The 19,040-nt window shown below is 54.4% G+C and overlaps 10 protein-coding genes across 10 annotated transcripts; 3 read left to right on the forward strand and 7 right to left on the reverse strand.

Annotated features, from left to right (window-relative positions):
* Positions 1–251: 251 nt before the first annotated feature.
* On the reverse strand, positions 252–1,681 carry BAUCODRAFT_494788 (uncharacterized protein). Its single transcript, XM_007678861.1, has one exon. It carries the CDS (start codon positions 1,599–1,601, stop codon positions 414–416), a length of 1,188 nt encoding a protein of 395 aa, XP_007677051.1. The 5' UTR covers positions 1,602–1,681; the 3' UTR covers positions 252–413.
* An 85-nt stretch (positions 1,682–1,766) lies between these two features.
* Positions 1,767–2,230, reverse strand: BAUCODRAFT_34332 (uncharacterized protein). Its single transcript, XM_007678573.1, has one exon. It carries the CDS (start codon positions 2,200–2,202, stop codon positions 1,951–1,953), a length of 252 nt encoding a protein of 83 aa, XP_007676763.1. The 5' UTR covers positions 2,203–2,230; the 3' UTR covers positions 1,767–1,950.
* Positions 2,231–2,302: 72 nt separating this feature from the next.
* BAUCODRAFT_34333 (uncharacterized protein) lies at positions 2,303–3,770 on the forward strand. Its single transcript, XM_007678574.1, has one exon. The coding sequence runs from the start codon at positions 2,518–2,520 to the stop codon at positions 3,484–3,486; it is 969 nt and encodes a 322-aa protein (XP_007676764.1). The 5' UTR covers positions 2,303–2,517; the 3' UTR covers positions 3,487–3,770.
* Positions 3,771–4,020: 250 nt separating this feature from the next.
* BAUCODRAFT_40492 (uncharacterized protein) lies at positions 4,021–4,967 on the reverse strand (the record flags this gene model as incomplete). The annotated part of the gene is made up of 2 exons (XM_007678695.1): positions 4,021–4,645; positions 4,705–4,967. Coding segments are annotated over 2 exons (888 nt in total), but the record flags the coding sequence as incomplete, so codon positions are not given.
* Positions 4,968–5,933: 966 nt separating this feature from the next.
* On the reverse strand, positions 5,934–8,630 carry BAUCODRAFT_494815 (uncharacterized protein). The gene is made up of 2 exons (XM_007678862.1): positions 6,838–8,630; positions 5,934–6,784 (listed from the first exon to the last, which is right to left on the reverse strand). Exons 1-2 carry the CDS (start codon positions 8,486–8,488, stop codon positions 6,084–6,086), a joined length of 2,352 nt encoding a protein of 783 aa, XP_007677052.1. The 5' UTR covers positions 8,489–8,630; the 3' UTR covers positions 5,934–6,083.
* A 212-nt stretch (positions 8,631–8,842) lies between these two features.
* On the reverse strand, positions 8,843–9,553 carry BAUCODRAFT_45243 (uncharacterized protein; the record flags this gene model as incomplete). The annotated part of the gene is made up of 1 exon (XM_007678707.1): positions 8,843–9,553. A coding segment is annotated over one exon (711 nt), but the record flags the coding sequence as incomplete, so codon positions are not given.
* Positions 9,554–9,939: 386 nt separating this feature from the next.
* Positions 9,940–13,371, forward strand: BAUCODRAFT_34336 (uncharacterized protein). Its single transcript, XM_007678575.1, has 3 exons — positions 9,940–10,144; positions 10,316–10,478; positions 10,532–13,371. The coding sequence occupies exons 1-3, from the start codon at positions 10,077–10,079 to the stop codon at positions 13,211–13,213; spliced, it is 2,913 nt and encodes a 970-aa protein (XP_007676765.1). The 5' UTR covers positions 9,940–10,076; the 3' UTR covers positions 13,214–13,371.
* Positions 13,372–13,545: 174 nt separating this feature from the next.
* Positions 13,546–15,288, forward strand: BAUCODRAFT_71238 (uncharacterized protein; the record flags this gene model as incomplete). The annotated part of the gene is made up of 1 exon (XM_007678772.1): positions 13,546–15,288. One exon carries the CDS (start codon positions 13,546–13,548, stop codon positions 15,286–15,288), a length of 1,743 nt encoding a protein of 580 aa, XP_007676962.1.
* A 186-nt stretch (positions 15,289–15,474) lies between these two features.
* BAUCODRAFT_576792 (uncharacterized protein) lies at positions 15,475–17,485 on the reverse strand (the record flags this gene model as incomplete). The annotated part of the gene is made up of 4 exons (XM_007678863.1): positions 15,475–16,384; positions 16,449–17,153; positions 17,209–17,288; positions 17,341–17,485. The coding sequence occupies 4 exons, from the start codon at positions 17,483–17,485 to the stop codon at positions 15,767–15,769; spliced, it is 1,548 nt and encodes a 515-aa protein (XP_007677053.1). The 3' UTR covers positions 15,475–15,766.
* Positions 17,486–18,239: 754 nt separating this feature from the next.
* On the reverse strand, positions 18,240–18,947 carry BAUCODRAFT_41292 (uncharacterized protein; the record flags this gene model as incomplete). Its single annotated transcript, XM_007678697.2, has 1 exon — positions 18,240–18,947. A coding segment is annotated over one exon (708 nt), but the record flags the coding sequence as incomplete, so codon positions are not given.
* Positions 18,948–19,040: the final 93 nt, after the last annotated feature.

The following is a 19,040-nucleotide window of genomic DNA, read 5'->3' on the forward strand; positions in this document are numbered from 1 at the left end:
CTCAGACAGCAAGGTCACGGTACATAAAGAAACATCCTACAATATTCAGCTATAAACATTGCGCAACGTTCTAAGAACGGAATCTCCGGTCAGCTGATGCGGCATGGGTGTTGTGATGATACCTACAACGTCCAAAAATGCCTATAGAACAGACATGCCACTCATGCGAGCCGTTAGAACATATATAACCATTCCACGATCCTCAATATTTGCATTGAGGAATGAGTGCCTGCAGCCGCAGCCTTGGATAATCCCACTCGTTGTATGTCATTAATGCAGGTTACAATAGTGCAGGCTAAGCAGAATCCGAGGGGCTGGCAAAACTTCAAGCACTTTTTGGTCGTCAAGGACGCTCTTGCTTTCTTGCCATCAGCAGCCGGGCTTTCTTCCTCAGCGAGACTTAAAGTCGCCCTTCACCTCCCACGCCGCTCGGTCTTCGCCTTTCTGCCGTTCGCAAGCAGTGCCTCCGCCGCCTTGATCAATAGCTCGTTCATTGACGCCTTCATTGTCGCCCAAACATCATCGCAATCATTGTAGAAGTCGGCGTCGATGAAGACGCCGTTGAGGTCAAGGCGTCTATCCGCAGCTGTGACGCAGCGCTTCAGGGTATCGAGCATGTCCTCTGGCAGCTTGTCGCCTTTGCCACGGTTCAGGAGCCTTGTAGCCTTACGGCCCATCCGTTCTATTTCGTGAACGACCTTCCAGCGATCGTTCGCTAGCGGGGCACTCGCAGCGGCTTGACGCAGGTTCGATGCGAGGTCCTCAGGAAGACCTTCGATAGGCTCAAGCGCGTTTGGCCGCTTGCAGCACGTAAGTGGGTAAAGGACCGACAGCGCCCTGCCTTCCCACTTCTTCATTGATGGCAAAGGTTTGACTATAAGCCGTATCTGCTTTGCAGAGGTAAGACCGTGCTGTCCGCACGTGAGCGAGTGGATAATGTGGTTGAGGCCAACATAATCATGCGATACTCGCGGCTTGTTCGTAGGCGGCGATCGTTCAATAATGAATTTGATTGTGTTCGTAACGGGCTCTGACCTCTGCACGAACATCGGCCATCGGACGTTGATGTTGTCTGTTGGGTTGTTGTGAAGCAGAATCGACGGTGCGCCGATCTCAGGGAATGACACCTTAAACAGGTTTTGTGTGATCGAACTATAACGTCTGTTTTGTGTCTCATAGTACCCTGCGAGAATTACAACGCTCAGTACATTGTTGGCGTATAGCAAAGCTTGTGCCTCTGTGTGAGCCTGGGAGTTAATGCGCAGAACGGCTGGGTAACAGGCGAGCCGCGCTTGTCGATTGCCGCGACGAGCGGGCCTCAGGGTTAGGAGATGGTAACATACGTTGTTGCGGATCTCTGGAGGCAGGTCAAAGAATCGAAAGCGCCATGCATTGTCCAAGTTGACCAGCGTTTCCGCATAGACATGCTTCTCTTGGCCTTCCTCGACCGGCCGGCCGGTTCGCTGCTCGATGAACCGCTTCAGGTCTCTAGTACTGCGGTAGTCGTAGAGATAGTATCGCTTTTCGTCCGCCAAGAAGTGATCAGTTGGCGTCTCATCGTCCAGACGTTTCCTTTTGCTCATCTTGCCAGTGCTGATCATTGCGCCTGAAAGATCTGAATCGAGTCTACAAGCGGCACGAAAGCAAAGCCCCTAATTGTGGCAAATAGAGATCAATCACGTGATAGTGAAACCCCTGCGAATGTGAAGCTGCATGAATGTGAATGTTGGATATAAAGTTCTTGAATTAGGAGACGAAACGTGTGTGCGCAACAGCATTACTACAAGATGGTTAGCGAACCTTATTACAATAGTTGTATCGCTCAAGACTATATCTATCCAGTCACAAGTGCTATGGCATGTTCTGAGCCGCGAAGACGGCGATGAGAACGAAGAAAGCCTTCATGCTTCGAGCTCACTCGTGCAGTTACTGAAACGGCGCATGTGTTTGTCACGAAGCTGCACTGGAAGCCAGGAAACGGTCATTGCATTTGATCACAGCCGATAGTGATAATGCCAGGGCATGTCTTGCGAGCGCTCCTTCATAGTACGAGATGAAGTCCTTTGCCGCATCTCCAGCCTGAGATCTCTGCGAGTGATGTTTCCAAAGTCCATTGCCATGGTTGCATGGTGTCGAGCTGGTTGCATAGTTTAGACGATATCTCGCAAATGTCAAAGAGCTGTGTCCACCATGCTCGACCATGCCGTAGATGCAAGGAAGATAGTATGGTCGGTGATTGTTGTTGAAGTAGTTCACATGCTTTACTCTGCCGAACCACGGCTCTCGCCATTGGGCCGACAAGCCGAGGCTCTGCACATCCGATCGTCTGCCTTCCAAGCCTCCAAACCTTCCAAGCATTGCAATTTGGCAAAGTCTGGCTGGGCCTTGCACGCACCGTATCCCTCTGGCGTACTATCGCCCATATGGTCATCTACAAGGCCATGGCACAATAACCGCAGCCACCACCTTCAGTCTCTAGCCTTCAGAAGCTACAAAGCTCCGCTAGCTTAGCCCAGCATGTCCTCCTCGTCTTCCGTCACAGAGAAGCTGCCTTCCGCCGAAGAAGTCGCCAAGGATGTCGCCGTCGTCGCCAAAAAGTCGTTCTCGAGCTTACGAGACCTTGTGGCAGGCGGCGTGGGTGGTGTATTCGCCGTGGTCGTAGGACATCCATTCGATCTGGTCAAAGTGCGGTTACAGACGGCGGAGAAGGGGGTGTACACAGGGGCGATGGACGTGGTGAGGAAGACGATTGCACGTGAGGGACCTGTACGCGGACTCTATGCCGGTGTATCAGCGCCACTGGTGGGTGTGACTCCCATGTTCGCTGTGAGCTTTTGGGGTTACGGCGTGGGCAAGCAGCTCGTCGAATCCGTCAGCGAAGTCAAGGATGGCCAGTACTCGGTCGCGCAAGTCTCGGCAGCAGGCTTCTTCTCCGCCATTCCCATGACTCTCATCACTGCGCCCTTCGAGCGTGTGAAGATTATCCTACAAATACAGGGGCAGAAGCAATTAGCGCCCGGCGAGAAACCACGCTACAACGGCGGAGTGGACGTTGTCCGACAACTCTACAAAGAAGGCGGCATTCGTTCCGTCTACAAAGGCTCCCTGATGACGCTGGCGCGAGACGGACCAGGCTCAGCAGCATACTTCGCGACATACGAAATCATTAAGCGTCGACTAACACCCAAAGACGCAGACGGCAAGCCCGGCAAACTGAGCTTGACAGCCGTTTGCGCGGCTGGTGGTGCCGCAGGTGTCGCAATGTGGATCCCTGTTTTCCCGGTCGACACAGTCAAGAGCCGGTTGCAATCCGCAGAAGGCAACCTCAGCATCATGGGCACAGTACGAGAGCTCTACGGTAAAGGCGGTGTTCGAGCGTTCTTTCCCGGGTTTGGACCCGCGATGGCTAGAGCTGTGCCTGCAAACGCCGCAACGTTCTTAGGCGTGGAGCTGGCGCATGCAGCGATGAATCAGGTTCTCGGATGATTGTACAATATTGGGTGATGTACAGACTTCTTTTGTTACAAGAGCCACTTTTGGCGGCAGAGATTACCGATCATTCAGCCATGAGTGCTGCGATGGCTGTCAGTATGAGTAAGACCGTTCCTGCGCTCGGGGAAGCCTCACCGCGTTCTCAATATCATGCCTTCGGTGCGGATCCGGTGGAAGACCTTCGGTCAGGTAATCGTACATGTGTGAACTCTGGCTTGGTTTTCGTGCAATATGCTTCGTAGCATTAGAGGTGTACGAGTTATGCAGCTCCTTGGACTCTGCTCGCTCAAGGTGCTCCATCCCGTAGAAAGCATCCATGTTCGCATGCACTTTATCGGGCTTGTCGTAAGACAACGGCTTCGTGGCGTTGACTCTGCCGTTTGTCCACGAATCTGGCGTTGACTGTTCCTCGATGGTCGACGCCAGCTTGTGTTCCACGGCAGGCATCTCGCTTTGGCGCTTCCTACTTGATACTGTTCCCCTAGTGCCCTCTCCTGTACTGCGAGTATAGCTCGCCCGATGGAAGGTGCGATTGATAGGATCGCTCAGGTACCGTCGGAAGAATGCGCGCAGGTGCGGAGCGCAGGCACAGAGAATGGCTAAATGGCATTCCACCAATGACCAGGCGAACAGATTAAAGCCAGCCCAGCTCGTGTCGTAGGTGTGATTGATCTGCCAGAGGTAGTACGTCCTTGCAATGCCCGCTCCCGCAACAGAGAGACTCAAACTGAAGAGTATGTTGAGACCAATCTCTTGACGTCTTGAGGCATGCAGGTCGTAGCGGCGGAGAATCACATACGGTAAGATCACCGCGTACAGATCGCTTATGACGCTGAAGACTCCGACGCAAATGCTCAAAGCCGTGCCATCGTTAATGCACTTGTAGGGTTTGTCGTACCTAAAGTCGTACGAGAGCCAGTATGCCGAGAGCGGTTGGCAAATCAAGCAGTATGCGAGTAAGATACCAATGAAGTAGCAAACGGTAAACGCGAGCGCCCCATAAACGGCGTAGATCCATCGTCCCGACTGGTCCACCATTCGGCGATAGAACAGAAGGACCGAGCATTTCGTGGCACAGGTGCTGATGAGGAAGAACAGTTGCGCAATAAAGCCCATCAATGCTGCACCACTGTACCATTCCAACCGAACATCCCTGATAGCGGAGTGTTAGGTCATTATTCTGTCTGAAGGTTCGCGCACAGTTCGTCTCACCATGTATGCCGGCCCAAGCCATAATCACCCGCATCAATGAACGCGGTCACGGTCAGGGCGACAGCGAACAGCCAGCCAACAATGATGAGGGCATCATCTAGCCCTAGCGAGCCGGCGTGACGAGTGGCTCGAAGATAGAGCCGGCCAGCAACCAGGATCGTTGATGCCGCAATCCATATGGCTCCAAACTGTGGCATCCATTTCCGTTCAATTGCAGGGTGGTTGTACTGAGGTGCCGGCCACGATGCAATGACCGATGGAGGGACGTCATGAAAGTTGCCGGGCATGGCTGCCACCAGTTGACGTCGATAGTATGTTGATATTACATAGATATATATACACAGAGATATTAAATGTCTTAGCTGGTTGTCCTCACATCGTGTACAGCAATGAGAAATGAAATAAGGTAGTATGTGTGGAAGACAAGCGAAATACAAATGGAAGGAAGACAGCGAGATGTCTCGCGACTCATGGTTGGAAACCAACCTACTTGAGTTGGTGCACGGTACCTGGCGCAAATGGGCAACAAGCAGGCGTTTGACTTTGCGGCTGACAGGAGTAGGTCCCCCGGACGAACCAAACTGCCGCGAGTTTATTCCATCCAGTAAAGCTTCACCTCATCGTGATCGGGAGCCTCGGATGAGCTCCTTTCCAGGTGCAGCACGAGAATTACTCTTCGCTCAATGTTTGACCGTGGCGATAGAGCACTTACCGACGCTTCAGCTGGATCGTGCGAAAGGAGAACATGCAGTAAAGCACCGCCAGTCGATTTCCTGGTAACCGGCAACACTAGAGCATGCGCAGTGATGTGCGTGGATTTAGAACGGCGTTGCCTGTCTCCCCGCGTCCATCGCTTATGCACGACCGGGGGGAGGCGTGGCCGCGGAAGGATGGTTTCGCGGTTAGTGAGGAGAAGCGTTGATCGACAAGTAGTGCCTGTGCAATTAGCCTTGCAAACGTAATTGGTTTGATGTTGCTGCCCGACGAGAGTCTTCTCTCGGACGACCGGCTTATCGCTTCTCATGGTCGCCAAGTGTACAGATGAGATATTCTCTCCTGGAAATGCGAAGAAATGGTGAACGCAGTCATTAGCGTTAATGGGGGGTGCCGTGCGCCGTGCCAGTCACGAGCCGAAGCCGAAGAAAGATGCCGAGGCCCTGCCGTGAATAGTGCGAGATATGTATACTTAAAGCTTGTACAAAGCGCTGAGGCAGCGAGTGTCCCGCTGGTTAAGATGCCGATAGAAGGTCACCCGAAAGAGTGCCTCACCAAAAGTGTGCGAACCCTTGAAGAGAAACCATCGACATGCTCGGTGAGCGCAACGAATATAACAGCGCGAGTCAGGTGCAAGAAACAAAGGAGCCCACATTCGGCCGTTCTCAACGTGCACCCTGCATCACGCCAGTGCCAGTGCTACCAAAGTGTTCACCAGCGCCCTCTCCAGTGTCGCTTTCAGAGTCACTCAAGTTGCGCTCTTCAATCATAACCCCGCTGCTTCCACGACTACCCGGCCTCTCCTCGCTGCTACGTCTCGGTGTCCCACCACTACTCCTCCGCTCAGAGATGCCTAGCGGATGTAAGCCATAGGTAGAAAGGTGTCGGGCAGCAGCCGGCTCGGCTTCCGCCATAGCGACCGAGGTCGACATCTTGGCCAGCTCAAGCATCGCTGACGGCTCGCCGCTGTGAACTGAATGCAGTGAAAGGCGTCGGCCTCCTGTCTCACCGTCAAAGGGATCGCTCGGACGGTGTTCACCCAGTACATGAGGCAGCCATCGTATGAGTAACGAGCGCTTGAAGCGATCCAGAAGACCCAAATCGGCATCATCGCCGTCCGCAATCAAGGAGCTGTACAACTTCTTATGGACAGTTTTCTCGGGCACGAACCAGTGTTTCAGCAGCCGCCACTTCAATTTATTGATGGTGCCGACCGGCTGGAAGTCATTATCGGCTCCCAAACGGGTCCAGGCGGAGGGGTACTCGTCCTCTAGCTCACCGAACAGTCGTTCATACACCCCGCGCTGATAGGGCGTCCGTCTGCCACGTTGCAATGCATGCTTGACCATATACCAGAGCACCAATACTGTGCTCCATATTAGCGATCATACTACATTGGCACTGATTCATTACACTCACCAAGAGCCATCATAATGATAGCAGACACGAACCACCAGGCCGGTGACATTCCGTCATGGAACCAGGAGATGGGCAACGCAAAGAAGCTCACCATGAATGTCAAAGGTAGGAAGATGAACGAAATCCAACTCAGCCGCCACATGCTAAGGCCAAGCTGTAACGACTGTCGTGAGTCGCGAATGCCGACCGACTTGTACATCAGATCAGACAGGTTTGCAGTAGGCTGCACAAGGTCCTCTTGCACCGTATGACTGATCTTCCCAAACTCATCAGGTATTCCAGCGAGCCAGTCGGGCTCTGGGACTGGTAGCTCCTGCTCGTCCAGCTCAGCCAGCTCTTTCAGGTTGTTCTGCACCTCCCTCACCAGGTCCTGATGAAGCGAGATCAACTTCTCAACTTTCATCCAAGCGGCCTGGTTAGTCCAGAGCTCGGGAGCTCGGCTTTCGTCCGCGGGTCGCTCGTAGATCTTGTCCTCGAGGATGGTAGTATGCTCCTCGCCGGCTTCAAGAAATTCCGTCCATACGCCAGCAAGGCCACGGAAGATGTCGGTCAAAATCATATTGGTACATTCAGCGGCGAGCCGAGCATCATTCATGACCTCTTCGCGCCGGAGGTAAAAAGACAAGCGTCGCCAGCGCTTCTCAAAATCGTTGCGTGGCTGGATCAGGCAATCGTCCAGCTGCAGCGAAGCAGAAGTCTCGAACACAATCACCGTGTTGGTATTGTCCAGGCTTTCCACGTTCACCTTGTGAGGGTCTACCTTGTCTTCTGCCGGAGTCGCCGGGCTAGTCTTAGCATATGGATTCTTCATTGCGATGTCTGGACTGACACGAGCAGGGGCGCCCAGCGAGCGCTGTACATAGACAGACAGACGCTGTACCGAGACATCGGATCCGTCGGGATTGTTACCGTCCTCGTAGGAGTTCAGATGCATCATCCGAGCCTCAGCAGGGCGAAGGTCCGCTCTCCGCCGTCTTCGCTTCGTAGGAGGCGGTGTCGGAAAGACCTTTAGATAGTCAAGTCCAAACGCTGTTCGTGACACGTTCCGCCATGGGTCCGTCTGCTCGCGAAAGGCACGACCGTTTGGGAAGGGTTTGCCGTTACGTTGGCGTGGCTTTTCGAAGCGTGCCCAATCCGTAAAGCTCCGCATCCCTACTATCGGATCTGGGTGATCTATGTTGAACTTCTCCAGGAGAAAGTTGGTCGCCCATTTCGCATTCTGGACGTGAATGACTCGTAAGGCAACGCTATGCGCACTGGCTTGGTCGGCATAGAAGCCTTGCAGACCTCGCAGATCTTGAATTTCCTGGGCGGCCACTGCTACATGATGCTTCCCAGTGGGGCTCAGGCTCTGTGACCCGAGACTGCTGATGTAATCGATGATCAAGACACGTCCATTGTGGAAGCAATCGTGGGTCCACTTGATCCGCCATCCCAAGTCTGGACTGGATGTGCGATGCTTCCAACTTTCTGTCTTCTTGTTGAAGCGCCAGAATGCACCATTCGGCTGGCCGTTGGCAGTTGTCACAACAGGCGGCGGAGGCGTCCTCCCACGGATGGGAATCCTCAAGCTTCGTCTGCTGCTTGCTCTGGATTCAGATGAAGCGCGGGAGACGGCAATGTCTGGAAGGTGCGAGCCGTCTTCTGCCATGGTCCGTCTGGTAAGCTCCGGACGATGTTGGGTGTAAAGGGACGCCCAACGTCCTCGCAAATCAAAAAGGTTTAACAGGGCATATGTAGGCAGCAACAACTTTGACAAGGTCAGTTGCGAGGTAAGTATGACTGTGTGAGCGAGGGTGGTCTCAGCCTCTCAGCCTTGCGCGAAGCGCCAAGCCGCATTAGGAATGCGCTTGGGGCTGAAAGCATGCACGCATACAGTACGTCTGAACAATCGCAACTGCTTCGAGTGGATATTAAACCTTGATGGATGGTCTTCTCAGACCTCGTCTGCGTACTCCGGTAACAAGCCGTCGTCTTCTTGTGTGTACCACGAATCAGTGCTCTCCTGCTCAATATGTACGGACCAGAGCGCACTGCCTGCCGATGAGGTGAGCAGGAACAGCATACTCGGACCTGGGATAAGCTGTAGAACCATGTAGACCGTGCCAAACCACATGTACTCCCAGCGTCGCTTCTTCGTTCGGATGAAGTCATTTCGTTGCTTCTTCGTGAAGCCTTTCAGCGCGAAGTACCTCCAATTGAGCAGCGGCCCGGCTCTGTAGCCAGTAAGAAGCAGGAACAAAGGCACGCCAGCGAACGGCACGAAGTTGAGCGGCAGTAGTACTATCAGCTCGATGACTTGGCGTAGCGAAAAGGGCGCGAAGGTGGCGCCCTTGTCGCGAGGCCCGAGCCTTTTCACCGGATCGCTTTCATCAATGTCCTCGCCAACTGGTCTTCGGTTCTTGACCAAGTGCTCGTAGCCTTCCGCAACCATGACGGCATCAAAGACGTCGACTTGAGTCTTGTCTACAAAAAGCGCTTCGAACAGTAGCGAGATCAGTAGCGCGCCGATGCCCAGAATGAAGACAGTGGCATTGAACCAAGCAGATCCTTGGTAGTGGAAGAGGGCCAGGAATGCGACCACAGGTAGATATGCTGTCAAGAAGAGGAGCACCAGAACGCATATCGAGAGCAGCGTCAGCGGCAACAGGCGACTCTTGAACAGTGGCCATAAGTATCGATGAGTAACACAATACCAAAGTCCTTTAACAGGGTAGATGAATGCCGGGCTGAAGTTGGCCCTGATGAAGCGTCGCAGTGCCGAATCCGTACTTTTGGAAGACATGTTGGAGTTGGTGAAGCGATGAGACTGGTTCAGACAATGACCGCTTGCCGTTGTGTGTCGCAGATTGTGATTAGGTGTCAACAGTATCGCAGGTCAGGAGAAAAGGACAGACTGTAACACGCAAAATACTAAGTACCATTGACGGTGAATGATGTTGCCTTCGGATGCAAAGAGGCATTTGCCGGCGGAGTTGCGACTCGTCTGCGCCACAGTTCCCGTATCTGTGGATCCATGTCATGGCGCATGGACGTTTGCATGGATCTATGTTTATGCGGGGCAGCCACACATGCAGCCTTGATGTTCAATTGCTTGATTGTTGCTCGCATAACAAAGTCTTTCTGTGAATCCTCCGTGTGCGCAGCAAGCCGGCCACGAATGCTGCGCTCCATCATATAGCATGTACCATATCACCTAGAGCCATCACAGACGGTCGGCGCTTTCGGCCACCTAGGGTATGGATTCAAGCGTCTCGAAGGCGCTGCAGGACAAGCTCTACGACAAGCGGAAGGCAGGAGCGTTAGAGTAAGCATACAGTTCAGTCAATCAAACTTCACATAACAAACCATACGGCGTCCGCAGGCAAGAATGCCTCAAGCGATAGGCCTTGTCTCGTTCCTCTTCCATCTCCACGAATCGAAGAAGCAGCACGCATACCAGACTGTACTCACAGAAGCTGACGGAGGAGGGCCGCAGACTCGAGTCAATCATCCGCAACGCACTCGCCGAAAACAACCACGACAAGATAGCGAAGATTGTCCACCAGCTGTGCCATGATTATGCCTATGCCGTTCACCAGCCTCACGCCAGGAATGGCGGGCTCATCGGCTTGGCCGCTGCGGCGATCGCGATGGGAGCAGTAAGGACGCAAGACGCGGCTCGAGTTCAGTATGGAGGTGCTGACACGCTCAGGAAGTCGCTCGCTACTTGAAAGAAATCGTTCCACCGGTACTAGCTTGCTTCTCCGATCAAGATGCGCGCGTGCGGTACTACGCATGCGAAAGCATGTACAACATCGCCAAGGTGGCGAAGGGGGAGACCCTCGTATACTTTAATGACGTCTTTGACGCATTGTGCAAGCTTGCAGCCGACACAGAACTCTCCGTCAAGAATGGCGCAGAGCTACTAGACCGACTGGTGAAGGATATTGTTTCGGAATCTGCGGCGTCGTATGCTAGCATGTTAGTCCCCGAGCCTGCCACAGCGGACTCTGAAGTGGACAGCCCGGAGCGGAATGGTGAGGCACACACAGCCTTCAGTCTGCCAAGATTCATCCCACTGCTGCAAGAGCGCATACACGTCCTTAATCCATTCACGCGGACATTCCTGGTATCCTGGATTACATTGCTGGACTCGATACCCGATTTGGAGCTCGTGGCGTACCTACCAAGTTTCCTGGGCGGCCTGCTGAAGTTCCTCAGCGATCCAAACCAGGATGTGCACACCACGACCAAAGTGGCTTTAGATCGCTTCCTCAACGAGATTAAGAAGATCGCTGCTGTTAAGAAGGGGATAGCTGAGAGTCGAAGAGGACGAGACGAGAAGGAGCAGCAGACGAGTGGGTCAAGCGAGGCTGTAGCGGTCGACAATCCGGATGTGGATCAAGCGAAGACGGAGCAAGCCAACGGCGATGAGGCGGGCACTCCTGCTGCGCCGACGTCTGATACACCCCAGACGCCAAAGACAGCTGAGACTGATTCACCGACGGTAGATGGTGGCTCAACACTGGAGGCAAGCGGCGAGCTCGAGAAGGAGAACGAAGACTTCGAGGACGAGTGGATACCAGGCCAGGACGTACAGATTGACTACCAGCGAATCTTAGACATACTGGTAACGTTCCTCTCTGAGTCAAGCGAGGAGGAGATACAGATCATTGCCCTGAAGTGGATTGAGACCTTTTTCGACATCTGCCCGGAAGACATTCTGCTCTTCACCCCAAGACTCCTAGCCCAGCTGCTACCGGCGTTAAGCCACGATGTTGACCATGTCAAGCAAGCGGCCAACCGCGTCAACCAAGCGCTCATGGCGTATATCATGTCACTTCCAGAAGAGCCATCAAGACCGCAGACGGATGCAGAGCAGACGCAACAAACCAACCAGGCGCCTCCGGCGATCACGTCCGCTCCCGGAACGACCACCTCCATCCCGACCATCCGAGCGCTTGCGCAAGCCAATGGCGATGCCAGAAGGGACAGCGCGCCAAGTCTTCGACAGACGCGGAAGGCTACAAGCCCCGACCCAGTTGAGCAACCCACTTCCGCGCCGCAAACCCAAGAACCTGAACCGCCAGTCGAGGACGAGCCTGAGGTGGAGCCGAAAGCACGAACAGACTTGGACTACGAAGCAGCAGTCAACGCACTTACCCTGCAGTTCTTGCACGAGCACGAAGCTACGCGCGTCGCCGCACTCGCATGGCTCATCATGCTTCACCGCAAGTCACCTCGCAAGATCCTTGCCATACAAGACGCCACCTTCCCAGCATTGCTTAAGACCCTGAGTGATCCCGCCGAAGCGGTAGTTACGCGGGATTTACTGCTGCTGTCGCAAATCAGCAAGAGCAGCGACGATACCTACTTCACCTCGTTCATGGTGAACCTGCTAAAGCTCTTCACCACCGATCGACGACTACTGGAATCCCGCGGCAACCTAATCATCCGCCAGCTATGCTTGTCCCTACCGCCAGAGAAGATATACCGCACCATGGCCGACTGCCTCGAGCGCGACTCAGACGAAGACGTCGAATTCGCCTCAATCATGGTACAAAACCTCAACAACAACCTCATCACAGCCCCCGAACTACAAGACCTTCGCAAACGCCTCCGCAACCTCGACACCCGCGACGGCCAAATCTTCTTCACCGTCCTCTTCCGCGCCTGGTGCGTCAACGCCGTCGCCACCTTCTCCCTCTGCCTGCTCGCGCAAGCCTACGAACAAGCGTATAACCTCCTCCACCTCTTCGCCGAGCTGGAGATGACGGTCAATACGCTCATTCAAATCGACAAGCTTGTGCAACTCCTCGAGTCACCTGTCTTCACTTACCTGCGCATGCAACTGCTCGAGCCCGAACGATTTCCCCATTTGTATAAATGTCTGTACGGTCTATTGATGCTGCTGCCGCAGAGTTCCGCTTTCGCTGCGTTGAAGAACCGGTTGAACAGCGTCTCCGCGATCGGCTACTTACACATCGCACCCCGAGGCGCACCCGCGACGCCGAGCACGGTCAGTACATTTGAGCGTCAGAACCGACTAAGGAGTAAAGACGGCGGTGGCACGGGGGATGGCGGGATAAGGTGGAATGATCTCTTAGACAAGTTCAAAGCTACGCAGGAGCGCGTGAGGAGGAATCAGCAGCGTCAGATCACGGGACAGCATGACGGTGCGACGGATGATAGGATGTCCTCGCCAGAGCAGACAAGAAGACTGGCCGTGCCGGCGGAGAAGGTGGGAGCGGGTGGCGCGAGGCCGGGGAGTGCAGCGAGTGTGGGACGTCCGCCGCTACAGCCTGTTGGTGGTGGACTTGTGAAGGGGAAGAGTAGTCTCAATCTCGGTCGGGTTGCGACAGGGTTTGGGGCCAGGAAGGGCAAGGCGAAGTAGGATATACCTTCCTTCGCTGGACGTTAGAGCTTCACGGTTCGAAAGGTGTGATGGGAGGGTATCTAGCGAGGCGTCTCGGTCGGTCTTCTTGTCGTGTGGAGATGTATGAACATGCGAAGAGAGGAGTAGCGGTATCGCACAACTGTTCATCCGTTCGCTTCACGGTTTCGCATCGAATGTGAAGCCCCACCATGATCACGTGCAACAGACGCACATTGCCCCGCTCCATGAGTCGAAAGTGAATGTTTTAAGCCTCCGCAAATAGTCATAAGCGGCCATTGAGCTTCCCCAGCATAAACATTCCCGTTGCTCTTCCGCTTGCGTGTGTTAAGATGGCGGAAAAAGACGTAGAGCTACCAAGTGTTTACGTTGACGAGGAGACGGGCGAGGATGTGCTGGACCAGAGCCACGGCTCGCAATCGAAACCCTTCAAAAGCCTGGGTGCGGCCTACCTGCAATTTGGGGACAAGGCGACGTACTTAGTTCCGAACAAGGATAAAGAAGATGGGGAGTCGGCATGGAAGTCTGCAGCCAAGGCAGCTCTGAAGAAAGCGGCCAACTATGCGGACGCGCAGCGGAAGAAGGCAGGCAAGGAGAAGGAGCTGGCGTTGCGGCAGCAGAAGGAGCAGGAGGAGCGAGATAAGGCGTTAGAGGAGGCCAAGAGGATTGTCATCAAGGAGGATTTGAGCCTGCCCAAGGCCGTGAAGATCAACCTGGGCGAGACGAGGCCGGAGGTGGTGAAGTTGGGGAGTGGAGAGCGGAGTAAAGACGTCGATTATGCTTCAGGCGACAGAGGGACGCGGGTAAGAGTCTTTGGGCGAGTGCATCGCGAGCGTAAGCAGAAGGAAGTCATCTTCGTCACGCTGCGAGACGGCTACGGCTTCATGCAGTGCGTCCTCACTGGGCCCTTAGCTAAGACCTACGATGCCGTTACCCTCACCCGCGAAACGAGCATGATGATCACGGGCGAGATGTGGCAAGTCCCGCCTGGCGCTCATGCTCCGGATAACCGCGAACTACACGCCGACTACTTCGAGATTATCGGTAAAGCGCCCGGCGGCGAGGACGCCATTACCAACAAAGTCCAGGCCAAAGGCGACGCTCAAACCCTCCTCGACCAGCGACATCTCGTCCTGCGGGGTGAGACAGCCGCGGCAGTAATGTTCGTCCGCGACGCCGTCGAGCACGCCTTCAACGTACGATACCACGAACTCGGCTACATCAAGGTCGCGCCCCCCGCCCTCGTGCAAACCCAAGTGGAAGGCGGCAGCACCCTCTTCGACATAAATTACTACACCGAGAAAGCCTACCTAACCCAATCCTCGCAACTCTACCTCGAAACCGCGCTCCCCTTCGCAGGAAACTGCTACTGCATCGAGAAATCCTTCCGCGCGGAGAAATCCCTCACCCGCCGTCACTTATCGGAATACACCCACGTCGAGGCAGAATTAGACTTCATCACCTTCGACGACCTCCTAACGCACCTCGAAGACCTCATCTGCTCGGTAATCTCGATTGTCCTGTCCAACCCACGCATGGCGAAACACCTCCAAGAACTCAACCCCAACTTCCAAATGCCGACTCGACCCTTCAAACGCATGCGATACTCCGACGCCATCGAGTGGTTACAACAACACGACATCAAGAACGAGAACGACCAACCGCATACCTTCGGCGACGACATTGCCGAAGCGGCCGAACGCCGCATGACCGACATCCTGAATGTGCCGATCTTCCTAACCCACTTCCCCGTCGAGATCAAGGCTTTCTACATGGCCAAAGATACCCTCGACCCCCGCGTTACCGAGAGCGTGGACGTGCTTATGCCGGGTGTCGGTGAGATTGTGGGCGGGAGTATGCGTATGTCCGACTACGATGAGTTAATGGCGGCGTATAAGCGCGAGGGGATCGGCGCGGAGGCGTATTATTGGTATACGGATCAGCGGCGGTATGGCACGAGTCCGCATGGAGGATATGGGTTGGGGCTGGAGCGGTTTTTGGCGTGGTTGTGTGGGTTGCATACAGTTAGAGAGGCTTGCTTTTATCCTCGGTATATGGGACGGTGTCGGCCGTGATCAAAATCCACCGGCGAGGTGCTGGTTGGTTTTGTGGGGTGAGAAATGTGGCCGTGGCGGTGAAAGGTGTAACATCTTCGGGTGTGCTAATGTGTACCCTGCCCAGATGATCGTCGTGCAGGGATCAAGAGCAATGCGATTGGCAGGAAAAGGCGGCCGACCCTTGAGCACGATCACGACCACGAGCGACAAGTCCGGTGGTTCAATGGATTGCGGATCAGTCACCGGCGCTTCACATGGACGCTCCGCCAGATGGAAGGTGAACGCTACTGCTGAACCCGCTGTAACTCCATGCTAGAGCAGTATGTTACAGAGAGGTAGCGTGCTTCAAGCAAGTGGTATAGACAAGCCCGATACGCAGACACACCGCAAACAATGCAAAGAAATCCCAGTGTATCCCCACAAACCCATCACCCCATCTTCCACACGCTTTCCCTCACGTCCCCCTCTTCAACACCCTCCTTCACTCATCCTTGATCTAGTAGTGAATAGCCTTCGAATAAGTAGCCATAGCAGCCTCCTTGAACGCCTCCGCAAGCGTAGGATGCGCATGGCTCGTCCTTCCGACATCTTCCGTCGACGCACCATACTCCAACGCCAATGTCCCCTCCGCAATCATCTCTCCCGCGTTAGGTCCGACAATATGCACCCCCAAAATCCGATCCGTCTCCGCGTCCGCAAGGAACTTGACCATTCCATCCGTATCCAGGTTCGTCTTCGCTCTCGAGTTAGCCGAGAAAGGGAAAGTGCCGACTTTGTACTTCACCCCCGCCTCCTTTAACTCAGCTTCATTCTGACCGACCCATGCGACTTCAGGGTGCGTATACATCACTGATGGAATGGCGCCGTAGTTCACGTGTCCGTAAGATTTCGTCAGGAACTCAACAGCGGCAACGCCTTCTTCTTCCGCCTTGTGGGCGAGCATGGGCCCGAAGGTGCAGTCGCCTATGACGCGAATGTGGGGGATCTTGGTGCGGTATTCGCTGTCGATCACTAGACGGCCCTTATTGTCGGTTTCTAGGCCGATGGTTTCCAGGCCAAGGCCGGAGGTGTATGGGCGGCGGCCGATGGCTACTAGGACTACGTCTGCTTCGAGCTGAACACAATCGTTAGGTCAGCTGGGGTATGTGGCAGAAGGGAAGATGTAGGTGTAATGTTACCGTCTGTGCCTTTCCGCCTTTCGCAGCCTCGACGTCCAGCTTCACAATCTCCCCGCTATCGTCGCCTTGGGTGACTTTCGTGTTGAGCATGAACTTCATGCCCTGCTTTGCCAGCGTCTTTTGGATGTTCTTGCTGATCTCGGCATCCATGCCCGGTCCACCAATTTGACCCAAGAATTCCACCACCGTCACTTCAGCGCCCAATCGGCTCCACACCGAGCCCATCTCGAGCCCGATGATGCCGCCACCGATCACGACCATTTTCTTCGGGACCTGCTTCAACGCGATCGCTCCGGTGGATGTGATGACCTTCTTCTCGTCGATGGTCAAGCCGGGGAACGGTGTGCTCTCCGAACCTGTCGCGATAAAAATGTTCTTACCCCTCACGCTCGTCTCGCCGCCGTCTACGAGGTTGACCTTGACTGTGTGCTCGTCTGCGAACGCGCCAGTGCCCTTGATGTACTCTACATTGTTCTTCTTGAACAGAAACTCAATGCCTTTTGTCAAGCCATTAACCGACGTCTCCTTTGCCTTCATCATCTGCTCAAGGTTCAGCTTGACGTCGCCAACTTCGATGCCGCGGTTCTTGGTGTCGTGGAGAATCTGGTGGTAGAGGTGGGAGTTGTTGAGGAGAGATTTTGAGGGGATGCAGCCCACGTTCAGACATGTGCCGCCGAGGGAGCCGCGCTTTTCTATGCAGGCGACCTATCGTATATCCTCATCAGTCGTAATGTCTGCTGATGAGGTAGTATATGCATACCTTCAGGCCTTCCTGGCCGGCCTTGATGGCGGCCACATAGCCTGCAACGCCGCCACCAATGATTACTAAGTCTTTCTCCTCTACCGAAGAGTCAGTATGCCATTTATATACTCGCTACTGCCTCATACACACCAGCAGGTGTCGCATATCCTCTTCTTTGCGATATCCGGTCTGACAGCAGGCATGTGATGGGCGAGGAGCGGAGGATGTGAGGGGCTTGGTTCTGCGCTTGCAGCGCACTGCGAGTAGCTGTCCGTGGTAATAGCCGACTGAACATTATGGTGCGGTATGGGGGAATAAGGGGAGGATGAAGGGTGGCGCAAGCGAGTGTTTTGGTGGTGAAGATGACGAGCTTGGGAGCTTCACGAGATGTTCATGTTCAGATACAGGGAGAGCTCCGTCTCGGCCCGATGCCACGAGGCGGCGCCACATTCGCCGCTCAGTCAGCCATATCCACTGTCATCTCTCACTCTTGCACTCTTGGACAACACGCCACTCATCGACTTTAAGGTCAATGAATAAGTAAGACAACACTGATCACGTCCCCTGCTGAACGAGGGATATCTACAGAGTCTCACTTCGGCACGGACAGCTGTTAGGTACACTGCACGGTACGGTCCAAGACTCCCTCAAGAAACGAGAGAACCGTCAGCTCAGCTATGCGGGCAGCTGATCGTCGCTCTAAGTGTGCCTACTTATAAGAATTTGAAGGTTTTGTGGGCACGTCGATATGACCTGTGCAGCAGCATGTAATTGCTTGTTTCTTCGCAGCTTCGGACGAGTAACGCCTGATGATGTGTCGGCACTTCTCCAAAGTCTTGCCAATCAATTGAATCAGCGGCAGTGGCAAACCGATCTCACGAAGCCTTGTTGACGTGACGCCATGATCTAGCTCCTTGTAGAGGCAGCCAGCGGAACTTGTTGTCCATCGTTGATGCCGAAGAGCTTGGCAACTCATATAAAGCATGAACGTCTTGCGGCATGAAAATGTCAAGCATACTCATAAAATAGTCCCACCATAGCAGCAGCCCTCATATCCTCACCCCCTTACTCCTCAAAAGATTCACAGACGTCCCGGCCTCAAAGTTCAGAAATCGCAACGTCCCCGCCACCGCACTCCCCATCACCCTGACCTCCTCCAACCTCCGATCAACAAACTGTTCCGTATCCCTAAACTCCGTCGATTGATCCGTCGTCTGATATACCTCCGCCGCCGCATATACCCCCGACAAGGAAGCGCGCTTGGTATACCATGACGTGTCTACCGCCGTATCGCCGGACAAAAACCAGATCTCATCAGCCAGCAATCCCAACTCCCGTAGAGACGGAGGGATATTCTCCGCCAACGACATGATGGCTAAAGCTTCCTGCCAGCGTCCCACTAGCCCAGCGTCGGCATTGGCGCGTAGTCGTTCTAAGATGAGACTCCGGACTTTACGCCCTACTCCCATATTCTCGTCATGGAATTGTATGCGATCCTTTAGACCGAGTCGCTGCGTGACGAGGTGGTATTTGATGAGGTCGAAGACGCCTTTGGGGAAAAGGTTGGCGGAGATGTCGAGATAGCTGGCATCTTTTGCTCCGAGGGTGAGTGCGTGTTGGGTGAAGCCGTGGCTTGGAACGTGTGTGAGTGCGGCGGAGAGGATGGCAGACTCTGGTTCGCGGTAGGGAGGCGGTTCATTGTGTTCGTAGGAGTGGTAGAGGGCTTGAGGTGAGCGGAGAAGGAGAGGTCGGAGAGCGGTTGGTGATCGAAGAAGCGTTCCTAGAGTTATGGTGGTGGCCATAGTTCGTGCTGGAGCGACGGCGTAGTGAGTCAGGCTAATGAGATTATG

The sequence above is a fragment of the Baudoinia panamericana genome, assembly GCF_000338955.1.
Source record: "Baudoinia panamericana UAMH 10762 unplaced genomic scaffold BAUCOscaffold_7, whole genome shotgun sequence".
Classification (NCBI taxonomy): domain Eukaryota; kingdom Fungi; phylum Ascomycota; class Dothideomycetes; order Mycosphaerellales; family Teratosphaeriaceae; genus Baudoinia; species Baudoinia panamericana.